At 37.4% G+C, this 20,670-nt stretch overlaps 1 protein-coding gene across 1 annotated transcript in view; it reads left to right on the top strand.

Moving 5' to 3' along the window:
- Spef2 (sperm flagellar 2) overlaps positions 1-20,670 on the top strand; it is a 163,231-nt gene that overhangs the window by 97,122 nt on the left and 45,439 nt on the right. The window contains exons 22-26 of the mRNA XM_021183947.2: positions 607-734; positions 815-953; positions 8,383-8,520; positions 12,371-12,522; positions 16,860-17,040. Coding sequence (XP_021039606.1) covers positions 607-734; positions 815-953; positions 8,383-8,520; positions 12,371-12,522; positions 16,860-17,040 — 738 coding nt within the window. The remainder of the gene's footprint in view (positions 1-606; positions 735-814; positions 954-8,382; positions 8,521-12,370; positions 12,523-16,859; positions 17,041-20,670) is intronic.

Below are 20,670 nucleotides of genomic sequence, written 5' to 3'. Positions count from 1 at the left end.
TATCATGAGAGTTCTTTTGTGATTGTGTTACCTCACTCAGGATGATGCCCTCCAGGTCCATCCATTTGCCTAGGAATTTCATAAATTCATTCTTTTTACTAGCTGACTAGTACTCCATTGTGTAAATGTACCATGTTTTCTGTATCCATTCCTCTGTTGAGGGACATCTGGGTCCCAGACCTCATGTGACTATAGGGAAAAACCGATCACGTTTTCTTAATCAAAGTACTGATCAATACATCTATAACCCCTGACTAAACAGGGCTGTTATTATAAAATAAAGTACAAACAGAATTAGTGTTACCCATATCATAACAACTGCAGTACAGGATGCTAAGACAAAACTTCAGAAGATCTAAGGGTAACCTTGCAAACTGGCTGAGCCAGGGAAGGATTTCTGGAAGAATAATGTCTGTTCTGAAACATATTGATTATTTGGAACAAGAATTATCTTCTAGAGACAGATGAGGACTAAGACGTCCTATAAGCTGTGCTCCAGGTAGTGGCAGTTGGGACATGATCTTGATAACTTGTGTTCTTTTGACTCAGCTACTCACAAGAATTTTCATTTTCAAACACTGATCTCTGCGATTTACTATTTAACAGGAACTCCCTTCATTTTTGGTACCTTACTGGGAACTGATAGAGAAATCCTACATAAGCCACATCAAAACAGTACTCCGACATCTCAGAGAGAGACAGCACAATGTGCTCTCTTATTTATATGAGACTAGGTAAGTAAAATCCCCAAAGGTGGTATTTGGTCATGTTTAGGTAGAGCAAAGATGCATCTTCTTCTCTCCCTTACTTACAGGACAAGTTTCCAGGAGTTTCTCCGGCGTCCGGATCACAAGCAAGATTTTGTATCTCAGTGGCAGGCTGATTTCAACTCAGTTCCTGAAGACCTGTGGGAAGATGAGGAGACAAAGGCTGAGCTACACCAAAGAGTAAATGTGAGGACTGATATGACCTTCTGGGACAGGCTCACCAGGGCTTCATTTCTCTATCTGTGCCCTTCATCTCCTTTCTGTCTTCAGGGATGGAAGCATAGATTAGAAATACAATGACTGGAACTATGGGCTAGCTATAGGTAACTTCACAAATTAGTAACTTCAGTATATGCTCTGCATTTTGGGTTGCGGCACGCTTCTTAGAAGGGCTGACACCAGGCATGCAGGAGAATTCTTGATGTTTGCCTTGTATACTCTCTTCATGACAGTTGGTCTGCCTAGCTGTGGACATACCTAGTAATTATATCCCCCTCCTGAATCTACTTATATAGCCTAATAGCAATAAGAAAAATGAGAACAACCCACACTTGTCTCTATCGACCATTTATTTTGAGGTCTAGTGACATAGCCTCCATATTTTCCTATCTCCATCAAATGCATTCTTAGAAGTTGGAAGTCGGGTAGATTTTGCGAGTTTATGAATCAAGTTTATTACATACATGTTTTAAGTAAGGGCTTCTGGTACACAAGAAGCCTTATTTAGTTTTACAGACTTCATCTCCCCTGTGTAAATTGATAACACACCCCCTTGTGTGTTAGAAGGATACTTTGAAGCTATTTTATGTGTTAGATAATGAGAGTCAAATGTTATGATCTTGTTGTGGGGCACTATTTCTAGGGAAATGTAACCAAATATCTATTCTGTCTCTTGGCTACCAGCATGAAAATATTTTGGAGTCACAGACTTTGTGTTCACCTGTTAAATCTTAGTTCTGTGGACAAATTAAGTGCTTAATATTTTCGCAACACATACTGGACACTGGGATAGAGCTTGGCAATGTATTTGTTACACAAATTAGTATAGTGATTATCTTTTATAGACACTTCCTCTGAGTTGACACAGTTGATCTTGGAGGCAGCTGATTTGTATTCAGGGCTGGGTGTGGTGACCCGTGCAATCAATCCCAGGACTCGGGAGGCACAGGTAGATAGACCTATGAACATTTGAAGTCAGCCCAGTCTACACAGTGATCATCTAAGGCTATATAGTGATATTTTACCTCAAACAAACAAACAAACAAACAAACCTAACCAAGATGTTATAAAGGGAGGGGAAATATTCCATCTGATAGAGAAAGTAAGCTCCTTAGGACTCAGTAATTCTAGAAGGAGGCTGATTTAATGCAGGAAGTAAACAACCCAGGAGATTCAAGAAGTTCCTCAAACAAATGTGTCTTAGAGATACCCCCTCCAAACAACACAATCTATTGCTACTGCTCTTAGATACACACCAGTATTTGTCAATAAGAACCTATTGCTTATATATACTATCATATCATCTGCAAAAAGTGATATTTTGACTTCATCTTTTCCAATTTGTATCCCTTTGATCTCCTTTTGTTGTCGAATTGCTCTGGCTAGGACTTCAAGTACAATGTTGAATAGGTATGGAGAAAGTGGACAGCCTTGTCTAGTCNCTGATTTTAGAGGGATTGCTTCAAGCTTCTCACCATTTACTTTGATGTTGGCTACTGGTTTGCTGTAGATTGCTTTTATCATGTTTAGGTATGGGCCTTGAATTTCTGATCTTTCCAAGGCTTTTATCATGAATGGGTGTTGGATCTTGTCAAATGCTTTTTCCGCATCTAACGAGATGACAATGTGGTTTTTGTCTTTGAGTTTGTTTATATACTGGATTACATTGATGGATTTCCGTATATTGAACCATCCCTGCATCCCTGGGATGAAACCTACTTGGTCAGGATGGATGATTGCTTTAATGTGTTCTTGGATTCGGTTAGCGAGANTTTTATTGAGGATTTTTGCATCTATATTCATAAGGGAAATTGGTCTGAAGTTCTCTATCTTTGTTGGATCTTTTTGTGGTTTAGGTATCAGAGTAATTGTGGCTTCATAGAATGAGTTAGGTAGAGTTCCTTCTACTTCTATTTTGTGGAATAGTTTGTGCAGAACTGGAATTAGAAATGTAACTGAGGAAAATATGTAATAAAAATATTAAAAATTAAAAAAAAGAACCTATTGCTGAAAACATCACCTATCCTGGTCATAGGACCTAGAGAAAACAAGTCAGTATTGACTAGGAAGCTTCCTCCCTTCAAGCTATCCTTCATCATACTAAAAGACCCTTTGGAGGAACTACTGGAGGAAAAAATGTCATCAAAAATTTTATCCAGCTGTCAACTATGTGAGCTACATTAGTGCTTGGTATGGAAAGAAATGTACATGGATATAATAACAGTGAGACAAATAGGTAACCAGATACTTTCTGATTAGAGTTAAAGCCCACTCTGCAGTAGAGAATGCATGCTTGGTACTACAAATCTAGACAAAAACATCATAGTTAGGGAACCAGAAGTGACAAGACCAAACCTACTACTATCATGTTACTTAATGGGCATAGTATCAAAGCACTCTCTAAATTCATGTCTCTCTACCTATCTGTTGTGTTCTCAGATCAGGTCAATTTCTTTGTATAGTAAATATTGTCTAGAAAGGAAACCCATAAATGGTCCAAGCACAGATGAGGACTTTGTGGTCCTCAACAATCAGCAGAACATCTATATCCCAGCATTATCCAATAGCTTGGGTTCTATTTCAGAAGAAATTGTAGAAAAACTGTAAAAAAAAAAAAAAGAGGTTGAGAAGGACAAGAAAAAAATAGTGCTTTCTGGGCATGACTACTTCTGCATGCAGAATCTCACAGCAGTTGTAGTAGACTCTACAAGACCTCTGCATGATCAAGCCAATCAAAATTCTAGCATAGAATTAGGGCTCAAGAGCTCCTATCACAAGGAAATTTGTAGGGACAGTTGATGACTTTGGGATGAGAGAAAACCTCTTTTCTTTAGGACTGCGATTCCTGGTACTTTGAACATGTTCCAGGGCTGAGCCACACTCAGAAGCATTTAGACAACACATATTGAAATTAATAAAAGAATAGTTGAAGTTGTGGGAGTTAGGGCAGTGAGGGGGTTAATCCTGAAGGACTTATGAGAGGAGTTGAGGTAAATATGATTAAAGTATGTTGTATGAAATTCTCAAAGAACAATTAATATTGGTTAAAAGAAGTTCCAAAAACTGACCAGATACATTGGACCTCTGGATCCCCAAGCTTATATAAGCACTAAAGACTATTGAAAGGCACTCCCAACATGGGACAGTTAGATTAGCCATGCTTCTGAGAAGAGGTTCCGAGAAGCCAAATTGCCTAGAAGAGGCAGAGAGTGCTTGAACCACCTGGAAGAGACATTCTTTAATCCATCAAGCTACTTGCAAGTTATGCAGTGAGCTCCAGGCTTTCAGGTGTTTTGAGTCAGGACCCATGCTTGATCAGCTGTGAGTCATTTTCACTTCTGTAAGTAACCCCCATACCCCTTTAAGTGACCACGATAAACGAATTAGTTTACTAAGCTGGACTGTGTATCCTCACTTCTATTGTGGATTCTCTATCTAGACAGAATAATCAAAACCCAGGAAATGTAATGTGAGTGTGTGTGTTTTTTTTTTATTTGTAAAACAACACCAGACCATTTATTAAATTCTAGGACAAGATGCCCTCACAGGTGAATTTCATCCAACATTCAAAGAAACGATACTAACCACAAACTCTTCCAAAGAATACTTTTTTTAAAAAAAAATTTTTTTATTACATATATTCCTCAATTACATTTCCAATGCTATCCCAAAAGTCCCCCATACCCTCCCCCCCCCGCACTCCCCTACCCACCCATTCCCACTTTTTGGCCCTGGCGTTATTATGTTTGTTTGTCTTTTAAGTCTATGATGGCATTACGAAAAGAGGCAAGAGGTTGAAGCATCTCTGTAACTAATTTGCTTGTTGTGGAAATCCTACTTAGAAGATATTTGAATGGACTGAGAGCCAGAATGCTGGAGTGAACTCCATGCATGCACAGAGGAAGGTTAATCAATCATAAGGGAGAACAAAGGCATAGAGATCACAAGTCTTGATGTGCAGGGAGAATCTCAAGGACTGGAAAGCAAAGTGAATATAGGTGAGAGGTTACTGATGAGGACAGAGAGATTTTAGGGAACCATATGACCTAAGGTCTTAGGTCACTTTATAGGAAAGACAGGAAACGTAGATATATGGTTTTAAATGCTCCTGTAGTGAAGTAAAGGTCAAGAAGGCCAGTTGGGAAACCAGTTGCCATCTCTCAAAAAAACAGCAAGGCAGCCTGGTGGCCTGGATGACAGGGTGGTGCCAGAAGCTTTCACCTAAGCAGTGTTCACCTATTACTTGTCCTTAAGCATTTCCCAACATAATGTATCCGAGTAAATTCTACAACTGCCTTTTGTCTCTTTCCCACCTCTCATAGAACCAGCCTTAAAGTCTCTTTCTTATAGATAGTTGTTGGTAGAAAATGGGGAAATTTAGTAGTCTGGATATATTATTAATGCCTTTTTAAAATCCAAATACACCACATGTTTATTGTAGATAAATTAAATCATGAGTATAAATTAGACTTAAAATGACCAAGTCCATAATTCCTTTTAATATTTGCTATGGTTATTCCCTAGGTATACGCAAATACACTTTAACCATTCCTAAATATTTTCAAAAAATGGTACACAGCACATATATAGCTTTCAACACTTTTATTCATCAATACAAAATGGCTTTTTTGTGAATAAATATTCATCTACAGCAACAATTTTATGACTAAGTGGTATGGCTAGTTAACATTATTATAATTTGTTGAAGAGGTTTCAATTATTAATCATATTTCACTAACAAATTTTTATAGGCCAATTTTAATATAAAATTTGTGTCAATTTAATATAAAATTATATAATAACATTTCAACCAGCTATATACATATTGACATCATTAATAATGATTAACATTATTAATTAACAGTTTTCTTGGGATAATTTTAAGAAAACATTTAATTTTTACCCATTAAGTTACCAAAAATTAAATTATACTATATAACTAATATGAGATTCATTCCTAAACCTGTTGTTTAAAGTAAAATTGATCTCTCTATTATTAATTTTTAAGTTAAATTGAAAATAAATCTTTGTAAGTTTTCAATGTCTCAAAGGTCTTAGACAAACACAATCTTTTACTCAATTATTTTAACGTTTTATTTATAGTCATATATTATGAATAAAAACCATTCATTCATAATATATTATAAATATATTCCAAGTTTGATGTTGGCATTGAATGAGTTTTATGCAGAAAGTTTTTAATGTTCACATAATTAATTTAGAAATTTTTACTATATTGTCAGTAATGGCCAATTTAAAAAGACTTCAGTCTAGTATTAAATATAACTTCACCATTATTTTTACCATTTTTTACAACTTCACAATTTACTTTTAATATTTAAAATATAAAACCATGATAGAAATCTCATTTTAGTGTTTAGAGAAAGGTAGGCAGATATTTTAAGGTGATCCTGAATGATGTCAGCATTAGATTACATAGATACACATGTTTGTACTTAGTGAATTTATTTACTTTGTTTGGTTGTTTTTCTGTATACATGAAAGAATATAAATCAATATAATTTCAAAAAGAAGATAGAAGTTAAATTTGAGAAAAGGAGAACAGAATTAATGAGAATAAAAAGCAAACCTTGATTAATTAGCAAATAAGCAATTTAAATATTAAAATTAAAATATCAACCTGTATATAGACAAAGACATTGCTGACAGGAAGAGCAAAGTGGGAAGAAGCCAACACACATTCTTCTGAGTAAGCTTTTGTTATTAGAATATATACATGGAACTCCTCGTCAAATTGCTCCTCCAAGGAAGTGTGGTTTCTCCTTGAGAAAGGTTCAATATGTTTGGACATAATAAGCCTCATCAAAAATACTGTAAGACTTTTAAACAGTGGATTTTCAGCAGGATCACACAGTACAGAAAATTATGAAGTCTAAACAAAAAGTGCCTTCTTTTCATGCCTATGAATGGTTAAAGTTAGGTTTGGGATAAGTACATCCATTTGTTTATTTTTGAGACAGGGTTTCTCTGTGCAGCCCTGGCTATCCTGGAACTCTGTAAACTCAGTTCCACCTGCCTCTGCCTCCCGATTGCTGGGCATAAAGAAAGACTTATCACCACACCAGGCTTCACATCCATTTTTTAAAAGTGATATAGGGAATGTTAGTTGAAAACTCAGCTCTACCCTTTTATATTTTTGTGTTTTGTGCATAGGTGATCTTTGAAAATGAAACATTGAAGCTACTGTAGCTCAGACACCTCTATCCTCTTTCAATGCAACAGATTTTGGCACACTGACTATATAGTGTGGCAACCACCATTTCTAAATACCCAGCATTCAGCAGTTGCTGCCACTCTCCTATTTTATCCACACAGCAGTGATCCTAGGTACTTGCCAGGAACAATCCCATTTTATAGGCATAGAAATATAGCCAATGGGTTAATGTGTTAGGTGTCAGCATAGGAATCTATGTACAAGCACCTAAAGTCATCAGCAAACTGCTTCTCCAAGGAAGCATTACCCAATGCATGAAGACAGAATGACAAAGTGTACCTGCAGGGCTGTCTATTCCTAGAAACAGTGTAGCCACATCAGCCCCTAAAGTACTTGATGTCTTAAATTCTACTCTTATCTAATATCACTTCTGGAGCATAACTTAGTGCTACACATTACTCGAGCCCAAAGATTCACATCCTAGCTTTACCATCTACTCACGTGAGGAAAACACCTTTTCTATGACCCAGTATCCTCTTAATAAAAATAAAGATAAGGAGTGAGATAATTAATGATGCTTACTGGCATTTACTGGGTGATCAGATATGTCAACAATACACTTAAGAAGAACTCAATACTCAGAACCACTATAATTTTGGTATACATATATATAAATTATAAAACAAATGAAATATTCCCAAATGCCCATACTATAGGCCTATTGCTATGTGTAAATATGATGTTATACATTATCCTATTCACATTCTTCCTTACTGGCCACAGCCTGGTATGCTGCTTAGCTGTTGTTGATCATCCCCTTTACAAACGACTTTTTGTCAAAGGATGCTGTATTTGTGATAAGCAACAAATTCATGGTCTTGGTTCGAATGTAAAAGTGTATTTTTCCCCACCAACAATATTTGCTTTTGTTTTGTTTTGTTTTTAAATTCACATAAAGTGATACCACTTTAACAAAGAAACTAACGCACAAGTAGAGCTTTCCATGGGAAATGGGATAGAAGTGGATTTGTGAGACCTGTGGGCATCTGATCAGAGAGAACAAGAGGATCATCCTCCAAATAAATGAGTCTAACGCACAAACTTGTTAGGTGTGTCTTCGAAAGAGACATCTCCAGAAACAACGGCTCTCGGGTCCATGGCACAGAAGTTGTACAAGGCACGATTCTCAAACACAGCTGCTCTGTTTCTCTTCCCACTCAGGATCTGCGAGACCGCCTATGGGACATCTGCGAAGCGAGGAAGGAAGAGGCGGAACAGGAGAGGCTTGATATCATTAATGAGAGCTGGCTGCAGGACTCTATCGGAATCACAATGAACCATTTCTTTTCCCTGATGCAGGTAGGGACAGCCGGACATGGTGACATAGGCCCTCTTTACAACCTTATTTCTCAGGGAACAAGTCCATCTGGAATGTTAGGGGTCTGAGCATAAATCATTTTTTGCTCATTTCGCCTATTTTGTGTGGTATGCATTCTCTGCGTGGTATGCATTCTGCCTTGCCAAGTAAAATTAGCTAACAAAAATTGTTTTGTTTGTTTGTTTGTTTGTTTTATCCCAGCCAAGCAATCACACAGACATTGCATCTCAAGCAGCTACTGGACATCTCTGCATCCCTATGAAGTTTCTGTGAGATTGCAGAGACGCTGTCTGAAATGGGGGTATTTACCTGATCAGATTCTCAAATACTTAAAGGTGGCCACAATAGCCAGGGAAATCTGCCCTACCATAATTTCTGGGCTACATTACAACCATGGGTACCATTGCTGTGATCAGGGGAGAAAAACATATCAGCCTTTAGCTGTTAGATGTCACAAGACAAAATGACTATAGACACAGAATTTGAGAGCTCAAGGATTGATACAGGATGGAGGCGTGGGGTCAATTGTGTTTGCTTTGTAGTTTTTTAACTTTGAATTTCATGTATATATGTGTCAGAGTATGATTTTGTGCACCTGCTATGTGCCTGTGTAGATACGAAGTTAGTTTCCTTCCCTTATATAGGAGCCTTAAAATGCTATCTGCCTTGAGAAATAACTATACTTTGAAATGATGGTTTTGTGGATCTTGAGGAAGGCATTCCTGCATTAAAAAACTGATAAAAAGAAAAGGGCTTGTCTTAAAATGTGCATTTCAAACACACACACACAAAATTTTTACAATGGATCAATTGCCTTATGTCCTGAGGGAGGCTAGGGGTTAAGAGTCATGGCCAAATTTGTCTAAAATTATTGATGTTTAGGAGACTATCAAAGCTATCATGGCCAAGCTATACTTACTTAATTTTTGTTAACAGACATAGAGGTTCATAGAGGAAATGGAAGGGGAACCATTTCTCATCATAACTGATGAACTTAGAAGATACTTTAGAAAATGATAAAGTATCTCTGGTGATATGACTTAGACATCGTAGGTTTTCAGCAAATCTTTTCTAAACAGATGACCCTTCAATTCTAGAAGTTTCATCCTCAAATGAGACAGTCCCTGCTCCAAGGGCAGGTCTAAAAAGTCAACAGAAACCTAAAAAAACAGAAAACCCTCAGGAATTATAGTAGCTCCTACCTTAGTATTTTTTTTCCATAGTTTCAGTTTCCATCTTTAAACTACAGGTGTGTGTGTGTGTGTGTGTGTGTGTGTGGTGTTTGCCTGTACTTTTTGTTCTTGTTTTGTTCTTTGTTAAACTATAACACAGCTACTAATATGCCCATCAATTTATTTGACAGATGCATTAATTCATTTTTTTACTGTCTTAGATTTTTTAAGCTTCTTCCACAATGAAACATGCAGTTTAGAGCAACTTAAATCCATGGTCCCTCACAGTCTACTCATACTTGACTTGGAGTAACCTGTCTCTCATATTCTTTAGGACAAAGCTATGTTTTGGGTCAGACATGATGAGGTAAATCTTTGACTGTCCCGTTTTGCACCAATATATTGTTTGACCTCACTGGGGATGCTTAGGAAGCACCTTAGGATGCTTCCCTTTCTCATTGCGCCAACACTGTATATTCTCCATGTCCATTATCTGCTCAGTAGCTATCCAGGTTACCAGATCATATACTTTTGTTCTGAAGAGTTTCTGTCCAAGTGGCCTTCAGTGTCTAATGGTGTGTCATGATGCCTGAACAACTCAGTTCGTGTTCTTTTGTGACACAGACATTGCACTCACCTTATACCCATTCAAAAAATTGAAATATAGTACAACTGATTCTTTCAAAGAATCTACATTCATATTAGTATCACTATAGTATGTTGTTATCAATATTATATTATTAACTCTTGGTGTGTCTAATTCAGACTTTCTCAAATAGGTGTGAATGCACAGAAACAAAAGTATTACTCCTGTAATAAATAAATGACTTGAAGTGTACTCCCTGTTGGTGAAGAACTATATTATAGCCACATGGGAGGTTTAAAGGAATCGGGATATCAGAAGAAGGAAAACTATGTAGTCGTGTTATATGGATTGTAAAGATAAGATTGATTAAAAAGAGTTTCAACCAAAGGACAATACTGAGACATCATTAAGAACATTATTAAGCCTATTAAGGAGTATGCTTAGCTCCATAATACATAGTTTACACATTACTAAGTCAAGTGCTCTACTGGCCTAAACTCATCAGACAAGAGCTCAGGGTATCAGTTTGAATGCATAGCAAGAAAATATCGCAAACCAGTCTTAACAAATGCTTATGGAAGAAGCAGCTGAGATCCAGTGATGAAGGCACAGCACACTGAAGAGTCACTTTCATGAGTCAGAGACATAAACCATTCTTGTGGAATGATATGGATGTATCCACTCATTAATATATAGATTTGGGTTTTTTTATCCTAAGATCCTGAAGCAATGCCCACAGAAGACAAAGTAAACTCAAACATCAGAGTACATGCCAACCACTACTCTCAGAAATTTCCAGAGCACAGTAAACGATGACAACAGCCTCATGCTAAAGGTTCTGTCGTCATCCTCATTTCATAGATAAGGAAACTGAGGTAAACTGGGATGGCACTATTTGCTCAATACTTTCATCTAGTAAGTGAAAGAAGAAACTGGGTGTGACCACAGAGTCAATAGTCCTTCTGAAACACTACGTCTCAACAATATTGTCCTAATAGTTCAGCTTCACGGGTATGACACATATAGCTTTGTTTGGTACTACGCAATAAACTTCATCAAAGCCAAGAGTGGATATGCTGGAGAATAACTTTCAGTTCATCACATGAAGAAAGAACATGGTGATGGGACGATCCATCAAGTAGTAGATCACTGGGGCAGCTTGTATTTTGTCCAGAATGCTCAAAATCAGAAGCTGTAGTGTTTGTCAGGGACTAAAGGTAACGATCCCTCAGAAAATCTTCAGTCACCTACATTAGCTCACAAACAACTAGATAATTACCTCCCCAAATGGGTTCCATGCAAGCTACACTAGAAAACATGGTAATTACATAATTGTCTCTGGAAAATGCTGCATAATCCTTCTTTCTTCAATCAAGGAACTATCTATAGTAGAGAAATAATGGGTTGGAAGTGGAGGAACTACCTTTGTAGCATTAGGACTGTGCAGGGACTCACAGAACACATGCCCAGCCCATGCGCAGCCCCTGTGTGGTACAAGGGCAAACCGTCACTGACTGGAAGACAACAAGCACACATGTATTACTGCTGATCATTTTACAACCCATTCCTCTGCACTGCTCTACTTCCTTCAAGGTCTCTTCTAGCGTCTCCCACAGAGGAGAGGAGGAGTTATGTCTATCTTGTTCACATTAAGCAAGAAGAGAAACTGTATTGAGAGAATCACTGTTTCACTTTGTACGGTTGGTTTGGTTGTCATGTTTCCACAAACAGTTTGTATTGTACCAGAGGACTAGAACTAGTGTTGTTTTTATTTTGGTCTTGTATGTGTGGGGCCCCGTGATGATTGAATTATTGCTAGGACAAAGAAGTTAGTTAACTGAAGCATCTATAAAACCAATTAAAATGTATAACCCTGGTTAAGTGAAATCTCACTCAGTAAACATACCAAGTGCAAAGTTGTTTGCTTTCTTTAATAATTATGAAATCTTTATGGACAAAGAAATAATCATGGCTCTTTCTAGAAAATTCCTTTCAACCAACATGTACATATTATGGAAATACATGCAGATTAGTCTGTTCTTTGGGTATTGATATTCACTTTCTGTATTAAAGGCAGAAGTGAACCGTTTTCAAGATACCAAAAGACTCCTTCAAGATTATTACAGAGCAATGGAATCCAAAATCCCTCTGGAAGACAGTAAGAAATTTACTCGGGTCCCATTGGTTCAGCTTGATGGTAAAGAAATTTCAGAAAGCCAGCTCAGGTAATGCAGATCACTATATTTGTTACAGTAGAATTGTTTTGAACATAGAGCACAGAGATTTTAAATTGTAAATCATGCTGCTGATAGTGAGAATTCCCAAATATTCTAAAACACTGAACTTTTTCTAAAGACTTTGCTGTGACATTAACTTGAGGTAATATGATTGTTTATCTTGTTAGTAGTTAATATTTACTCTTTAGTTATAAAGGTATAGTTTGTTTTATGTCATTTTCCACAAAATTCCCCTCTGGGTATCAGTTTTGTATTGAGAAATACAGTTAGTTCCAAAAATCTCTAGTAAGGGATTAGGAATGTAAATAAGAGAACCTGATTGTTTATTTGTGTGTGTGTGTGTGTGTGTGTGTGTGTGTATGTGGGGGAGGGAAGGAGGGAGGGAGGGAGGGAAGGAGAGAGGAAAAGAGAATGAAAGAGAGAGAGAGAGAGAGAGAGAGAGAGAGAGAGGAGAATTGTGTAAACAGAAATAGATAGGATTGCCATTCTTCTTTTCAGGCAAGGAAACTGAGAAATTGTAAAAGCTCAGCAGTATATGATCATGACTCAGGAAACTGAAAGATACCAAATTGGTGCCAACAGAAAGGGGAACTTTTTGTAGGATAAAGACCAATTACATTTTTAGCCATATAAGTCATCTGAGGTTAGAGGAGGGAGGACAATAACTCAGATTCTGAGAGATTGGAGAAGATAGAGAAGATGGCATCACAAAGGGTGGGCAAGGGAAGCGGTTGTGATCCCCATGGTGTGTTTTCCAGCGATTAAACACTAAGATCTGGTTTAACTTTACTTATGTGACTTAAGACAGAACACTTGAAAACAAAATTCAAAATCATTTAGGAGTAAATGTGTTATTTGGAAGTAAATTTTAAAATAATAAAAATTAAAATAGTATTTCCTGGTGATTAGTCAGCACGGCACGAGAAAAGAGAAAAGGTCCAGTATCAAGATGAAGGTACTAGCAGAAGTTCGATTTCTAAAGCAATATGTAGACACTGAATGCTATGTTTGAATCTCCAAGGATATGAGCTATGTATTTTATATTTAATGAAAGGACCTTTGCCTAGAACCTTGCTCAATCAGCATAAGTGTAAGAGTTGTATAAACACAATATAGCATGATGAATTTATTTTGAAACCAGATAGGTCTAGTTTAGATACTGAATCTGTCACTGACTAACTCTTACTAGCTCTATAAGTAGGATAAGAACTTGCTTGTCTGTCAAGCCACTGCAACTCAATGTAAGCCTCAATTTCCATTGTAGTAAAAGTGGGTTCCATGTGAGAATCACAGAAAATAGAATCAACAAGGTATCTGGGACCATGTCTGGAAATTGGAACACTTAAAAATCTAGTCCCCAAACTCTCAACAAAGGATGGCTTCTTTTGTTATTGGATAATATACAATGGCCCACCCACTCTTACATATATACAATATTTTAATTGTGAGTATTACGTGTTCTCCATTTTTTGTTTTTCCCTCACTTGTTCCAAAAATAACTTAAGAAGTCATTACTGCATTAGGTTATGCAATGACCTAAAGTCCATTTGTCCATGCTTATATCCTTCCATCTAATATTATCATATTTCTGTCAGACACATATATAATCTGTATACACAAAAGGTGAGTGTGCACCCTCTTCCTGTCCCAAGTTAATAGCATTGGGCAAGATGCAAAAAAAAAAAAAAAAAAAAAAAAAAAAAAAAAAAAAAAAAAAAAAACCTTTGAAATCAAAACCAATAATGAAGACCAGTGGCAGTAGGAACCATTAGAATCACCCAAAGAGACTGAGTTCAGTGTCTGGAGTGGCAGTGCATTCTGTTCTTAGTACATAAAAGCAAACCAGGCATAATGGGGAAGCTATTAATGCTGGCTTGTACAATAAGCCCATAGAAGAACAGGCAGTTCTTTTTTCTTTTTTCCTTTTTCTTTCTTTTTTTATTCAGAGCAACTTTTTTTCTGATCTTAACCTCAAATCACTGCTTTGACAAAACTTCTGAGATAGTCAGTCAGTCAGGACACCAACCAGCCCACCACCTAAGCAATCACACTCCATAATATGTAGAAAGGAACAGGGAAAGTGTTAAGCAGTTGTACATATGTTTTCTACCTCATTCCACCCAACAACCCTAAAATACCAATAATGGTAGCAATATAATATTTTCATAGTAACAGTTGTATTTGTTGATAAAGAATTAGTCATGATGACAACCTCAATGATGTCTTTGTATTATTCCAACAAGTGAGGCTCAGAAATTCAAGTACCATTACTAATTTCATATCTCAAGATAGTGACAGAACTACCAGTACTACAGGGATTTTTTTCCCCAAGAAATGAATTCTAAGCCCTTACTCATCAACAACTACCTACAACTACTATGTGCCCACGTTTGTCCTCGTTCACACATCCCTTTTCTATTTTATTGATTAAATTTGGTTTTAGGCAGTGTCACATGCTCTGATTACTATCACTATCCATCTCTCGGCGCCCTCACACAGTAGTCATCCCTCCCTCCTGCCCGTGAGGCAGGGACTCACTGATGCTCAAAGTACTTCCAATACGTGAGCACTCAACCCCACACATGACATTTCTACCACACCATCCAAGTCCCAGGGAATACTACAGAAGGACTGAGAGGAAAGAATGAAAGAGACAGGAGATAAAGAAGCTACAAAATGCTACCATCAGGACATGATGTACCATTGCAAACACAAGCCCACAGGAGCTGCATTTGCCTGTACTGTGTCTGAACAAGACAAAGCCTGTCCACACCCAATCATGGGTAGGGGAGGAGCTCATATCGCCTTACTTTTTTGCTGAGCAATTGGCAATTGATAGATTATGGAGGAGGGACAGTCATTCTCTTAGACTCTTTGACAAGCAGTAAGTAAGGCTCTGAGCTCCTCCAAGTGAATAATTCAAAGCCCATGGCCATACAGATAGATGATTCTGCTTGAACATCAGTGGGTCATAAATTCAAAATCTTTTTCTAGATGATATGCCATGACTACTGTTTCACACAGCAAAGTGTTATGCTATGTAAAATGTCTGGAGATGATCACGTATATGGTTTTATTGGAACTTGAATGGCTTTGAGTTAGCAGTAATTTGTTATTAAAATATAATTCAATACGTGAATGTATTTTCAATGCATTACAGTTAGTTATTGTAGATCATAAAAGTTCCAAGTACTAGGTTTTAGATACTATTCTACTTCTCTGAGAATATACCATGAATGACCAAAGCATACAAGGAAAGCATTAAATTGGGGGCTTCATTACAGTTTTAGAGGATTATTCCATGACTATCCTCATAGGAAGCAAACCAGCATGGTGTTGGAAGAAGTAGCTGATTTATACCCTGATCTGCAGAAAGCAAGCAGATAAAACAACTAGGCCTGACATGTGTTTTTGGAAACCTCAAAGCCCACCTCCAGTGGCACACCTCCTACAACCAAACCATAAATACTCCAACAACCATGTCCCAAACTCCTAATCCTTCTCAAACAGTTCACCAACTGAGGATTACGCATTTGATTATATGAACCTATATTGAGAAGTCTCACTCAAACTTTCACACATTGTGAAAAATCAGTGTGTTAAGTTCAAGAAATCTCATTTGATGCTTCCAAGCAAAAGCAAGCTAGTTGTTTTCTGGAGTTCACAATCATCTTTCTAAACCACTGTTCCAGCCTCCTGCTTCCTCACTCTATAGAAACAAACGCTATTCTGGCTGGTGATAGTTGCTCTTTGTTTAAAACATCAACCAAGTCATCTTTAGAGTTACTCTTTTTTATTTCTTTTTCTCAATTCCTTCTCTACACTTAAGGCCCTTTGTATATTTTTGTCACCAGAGGATGACTCCAATTACAATGTCATCACCTCTGTTTAACAGCTCCAGTCCAATTTGTATTAGTTCCACTTTTGCATGTCAGGATACCAAGTGATAGTGGCCATCTTGAATGTGTTTCATTAGGTTTACTTTACCCATAGTGATTTACCCTCACAGGGAGTGTGTGCCCTGGAGATATGACGAGAATAGTCTCTCTTCATAATCACTGTTATCTAATACTCCTATTTTAATTATTGAGAACTAAATCTGAAAAAAGTCTTATTGTTTCTTGCTGTAAGCTTCCTATTATTAGCAAGCTTTTATAGACCATATAATTGTGAATACAGCATTTTCCAATCATATCCCTTTCAATTAATTCTTCTAGGAAATTTTGGAAATGTGATTCAAAGCAACAAAACAAAGCAAAAGAACACAGTCACAAAAATAAAATCTTTTCAATGAAACCCTTATACTTGTTTTTTCCCCCCTAAAGAATTCCTCTAGTTCCTCGAATATCCAATTCTCCAGAAAATACTACCGTCAAACCAAAGGTGGGAACATTTCTGAAGGGTAGATCTGATCCCCCTTTAGAAGTTCTGGAAGCCAACTTTGAAATAGATGAGAAGATTTTATTGGACACCTGGCAGCAGGCTTCATTAGCCATCTCTCACATGGTAAGCAGTGCCTATGGCTGCATTTCTTGTTAACAATCCTACTACTTAGGTGGCAGGATTGGTAACATTGTCCAAGTGTAACATTTATATTTATACTCACAGTCATGGTGTAAAAAAAATGCATGCCTTTCAGAAACTATTATTACTTCTAAAGGGATTATTAAGGGACTAATTTTCCTGAAAGAAGTAGGAAATTAAGAGATATAGTCACCAAGTATTTGAAATCATGTAAGAAGGGAGGCAATATTTAGATTCATTTCAGTGCTAAGCTAGGTAGCAAAAGCTGGGGACTAAAGATCAAGAGATTGTTAAGGAGGGTACGATGGTGGCCCTGTATAAATCATATCCTTGTTGACTGTGACAGTGCTACACTATGCTGGCCAACTTGGTCATCTAATAATGAGGTCCAGCATGGCCAGATTTTTCCATTTCCTACTAAAAAAAACAGAAATGAAATGATTTTGGTTCTTAATTTTTTAATGTGATACTACTGCTTTTGGTTTTAAAGAATGAAATATAATTCTTAGAAATAAATACTTACAAAGTCAAGAAAGAAAACTCAAAGCCCAGTTAGCCAATTTGCCATTTGACTTGCCACCTCAACCTGTCTGATTTTTGTTTGTTTGTTTGTTTGTTTGTTTGTTTCTAAATCACAAGAGAGTTAGCATTATTATCCTTTTGCAGTAGAGAACTAACATAACCCCCCTGGAGCTCTTGTCTCTAGCTGCATATGAATCAGAAGATGGCCTAGTTGGCCATCAGTGGAAAGAGAGGCCCATTGGTCATGCAAACTTTACATGGCTCAATACAGGGGAACGCCAGGGCCAAGAAGTGGGAGTGGGTGGGTAGGGGAGTGGGTGGGGGAGCGTGTGGGGGACTTTTGGGATAGCATTGGAAATGTAATTGAAATAAATACCCAATAAAAAAATATGGGGAAAAAAAAGAAAGAAATGTAGGAAGATTTTGCTTGGATTCTGTTCTACCCCACTTGCCTTTTAGTTTTCGTTTGCATTAAGCATTCTTTGATTTCACTGAAGTACTCTAATCATAAAAGAGTAGTGACCCGATCAAAGGTCTCTTGAAAGAGGTGAAAGAGAAGCCTGCTTCATAATCTTACAGGAGATCCTCCTTAGCTTCCCTTGGGGTCTGATTTGTGAGCCTTTATCCCAAACAGAACAAAGAGGTCTCCTTTCTCCCCCAATTTTCTTTTGGTCTACTCATATCTTTCTTTTGTTTCTCACAGAGTAATTTCAAACTCCTTTCTTGTCATATTTGTTCCAAAGAACCTTTAAGTGTGGATATTGCTCACATCAAGAAAATGCATAAAATGCATTTGCCTGGCTTCACACACTCTTTAAAGTAAGCACTCATGGCACCTGTACACAGGAATTAGAAAAACCAGGTGTGCAGCTGCTAGGTCTCCTCGGGTGTCATCCAAATCTTAGCTGTCTTAAGTGAACTACCATCTTGCTTTTTCAGTCAATTCTTTCAGAACCAAAGTCTGTAACTCCTATACAATATATGGTAGTTCTGCCTGCCTTTGAGTTTTCAGGAAATGGACTCTTTGCTGTGTGTGTGTGTGTGTGTTCATTTTTAGAACATTATTCATTAAAGTCATCTCATAATTATTCTGTTAATTTTCTTTGTTATGCAGTGTTCTGTAACATGACTGCATCACAATTTGGGTAACGATGTTGCTGTTAATCCACACTTGGTTTGCAGTTTGTTGTCATTGGACACAGCTGTTGTGAACATTCTCACATGCATCTCTTAGTTCCCATGAGTATACAAATTTACCTCAGACCTGGGACTATATGCTCTCATCTACATACCATTTGCTTGTGTGTGTGTATGTGAGTGTGTCTGTGTGTGTATGCATCTACCTTATTGTTCATATGGAAGTTATATAACTTACTATATGTAAACAATCTCAAAGTAAAATTTATAAAAAGTCCATTATAGGTAAAGATTATCCCCAAACAAGATGTTCAGTTCACTAGACAGGTTTTTCATCCTAAACTTCCCAATAGTCTGGTTTAATAGTTTCAAAGATATATACTACAAGAATCAACCAAAATGCAGGTAGAGAAGAATAGGTTCATTCTCATAATGGGTAGTTTAGCACAGCTCTTGTTATGTAGTAAATATTCATGCTTCAAATATGTATAAAATTATATCTACACATATGTAATTTTTAAATCTTGGGTTTTAAAAATACTTTTGTTACATTTGTTTTCTCTTTGAATTATCAAATATAATACAAAAGAAGGTAAAATATTTGGGACAAGCAATAAAAGGCACATATCAAGATAATAGATCCAAAATATATCTGCAACTATATAATATTTTTAAAAGATAGAGCTAAAAATAATTATCATTAGATTGTTTAAACAAACAAATAAGCAAGGGGCTAGCTAGACGTAGCAGAGGGTAGAGGCACTTCACTGCTAAGCCTACCAGCCTGGGCTTCATGCTTAGAACCTGCCTAGTAGAAGGGAGAACTGACCTTCCAAGTCATCTTCTGATTTATACACATACTACAGCACACACATATTCACACACACACATGCACAGCAAACAAATAAACAAACCAATTTTAATATAGTATTTTTCATCTTTAAAAATGTATCTGGCTTATATACTCATATAAAGAATTTCAGTTATTTTGATCATCCAGTTCCCTTCTTTATAGCCACTTTCTCTCAAGGAGTCTCCCTCCTAATTCTTTTCTCCAGTCTAAGTTAGCTTCCTGGATGTGGGTGAGGAGTTACTCAGTGGGACAAGGGCTGCTTGTCTGGGGCTGCAACCCTAAAAAAAGTTCCACCCTTCCTGTGAGAAGCCTCGTGGACACTTATATCTCCCATGATGAAGTGCTCTGGCCCACTCTTGGACAACTGCTGTGTAACTCACCGTGAACGCAATGGTTCTGTCACTTCCAGGAGACATCACTTTTGCTGCATGTCTTCAGTTCTCCCACTCTTTGCGCCTTCTCTTCTGTGATGTTCCTGAGCCTAGTAAAAGGGTGTTATTTTAAAATGACACAATGTTTGTAAGATACAGACATGGTCTCTAACTAATGATATAAAAGAAGTATGCTATGGTCATTCCCAAAGCCATCCTTGAGTCTCTAACGTTGACTTAGAGGCCGAGAGACTCTGCCTTTCCTGCTATGCCATTACTACCTCAGCAACCTTCCTGCTGAGAGGATCAGGCCTGCTCACTTTACTCTGTACCATTATGGTGCCATCTTAGTATTCTTTCCTCTTCTAACATGGATCTCCTTCTTGTACTTGCTTAGATCCTCTGTGATTTTATTTGTTTGGTTTGGTTTTGTCATTACAGCTAATTTATGCTTTTGATTTTGACCTTTTTTCCCGAAGCCCCTGACTTCTATGCCTTCTATGCTCATGACCTCATGAGTTCTTCTCTTTGTAGTTTCTAATGCTCCTCCCAGTGACTTGGTTCATCATACTCATGTTCTCTCTTCTCTCTCTCTCTCTCTCTCTCTCTCTCTCTCTCTCTCTCTCTCTCTCTCTCTCCTCTCTCCCCCTCCCTCCCTCCCTCTCTCCCTCCCTCCCTCCCTGTCTGTGTGTGTGTGCGTATGAAGTTTGTGTGCATGTTTATGTGTAT

The sequence above is a fragment of the Mus caroli genome, chromosome 15 (assembly GCF_900094665.2).
Source record: "Mus caroli chromosome 15, CAROLI_EIJ_v1.1, whole genome shotgun sequence".
In the NCBI taxonomy this organism is placed as follows: domain Eukaryota; kingdom Metazoa; phylum Chordata; class Mammalia; order Rodentia; family Muridae; genus Mus; species Mus caroli.
The sequence above is the reverse complement of the archived record's forward strand: the minus strand, read 5'-3'. Positions and strand labels throughout refer to the sequence as shown.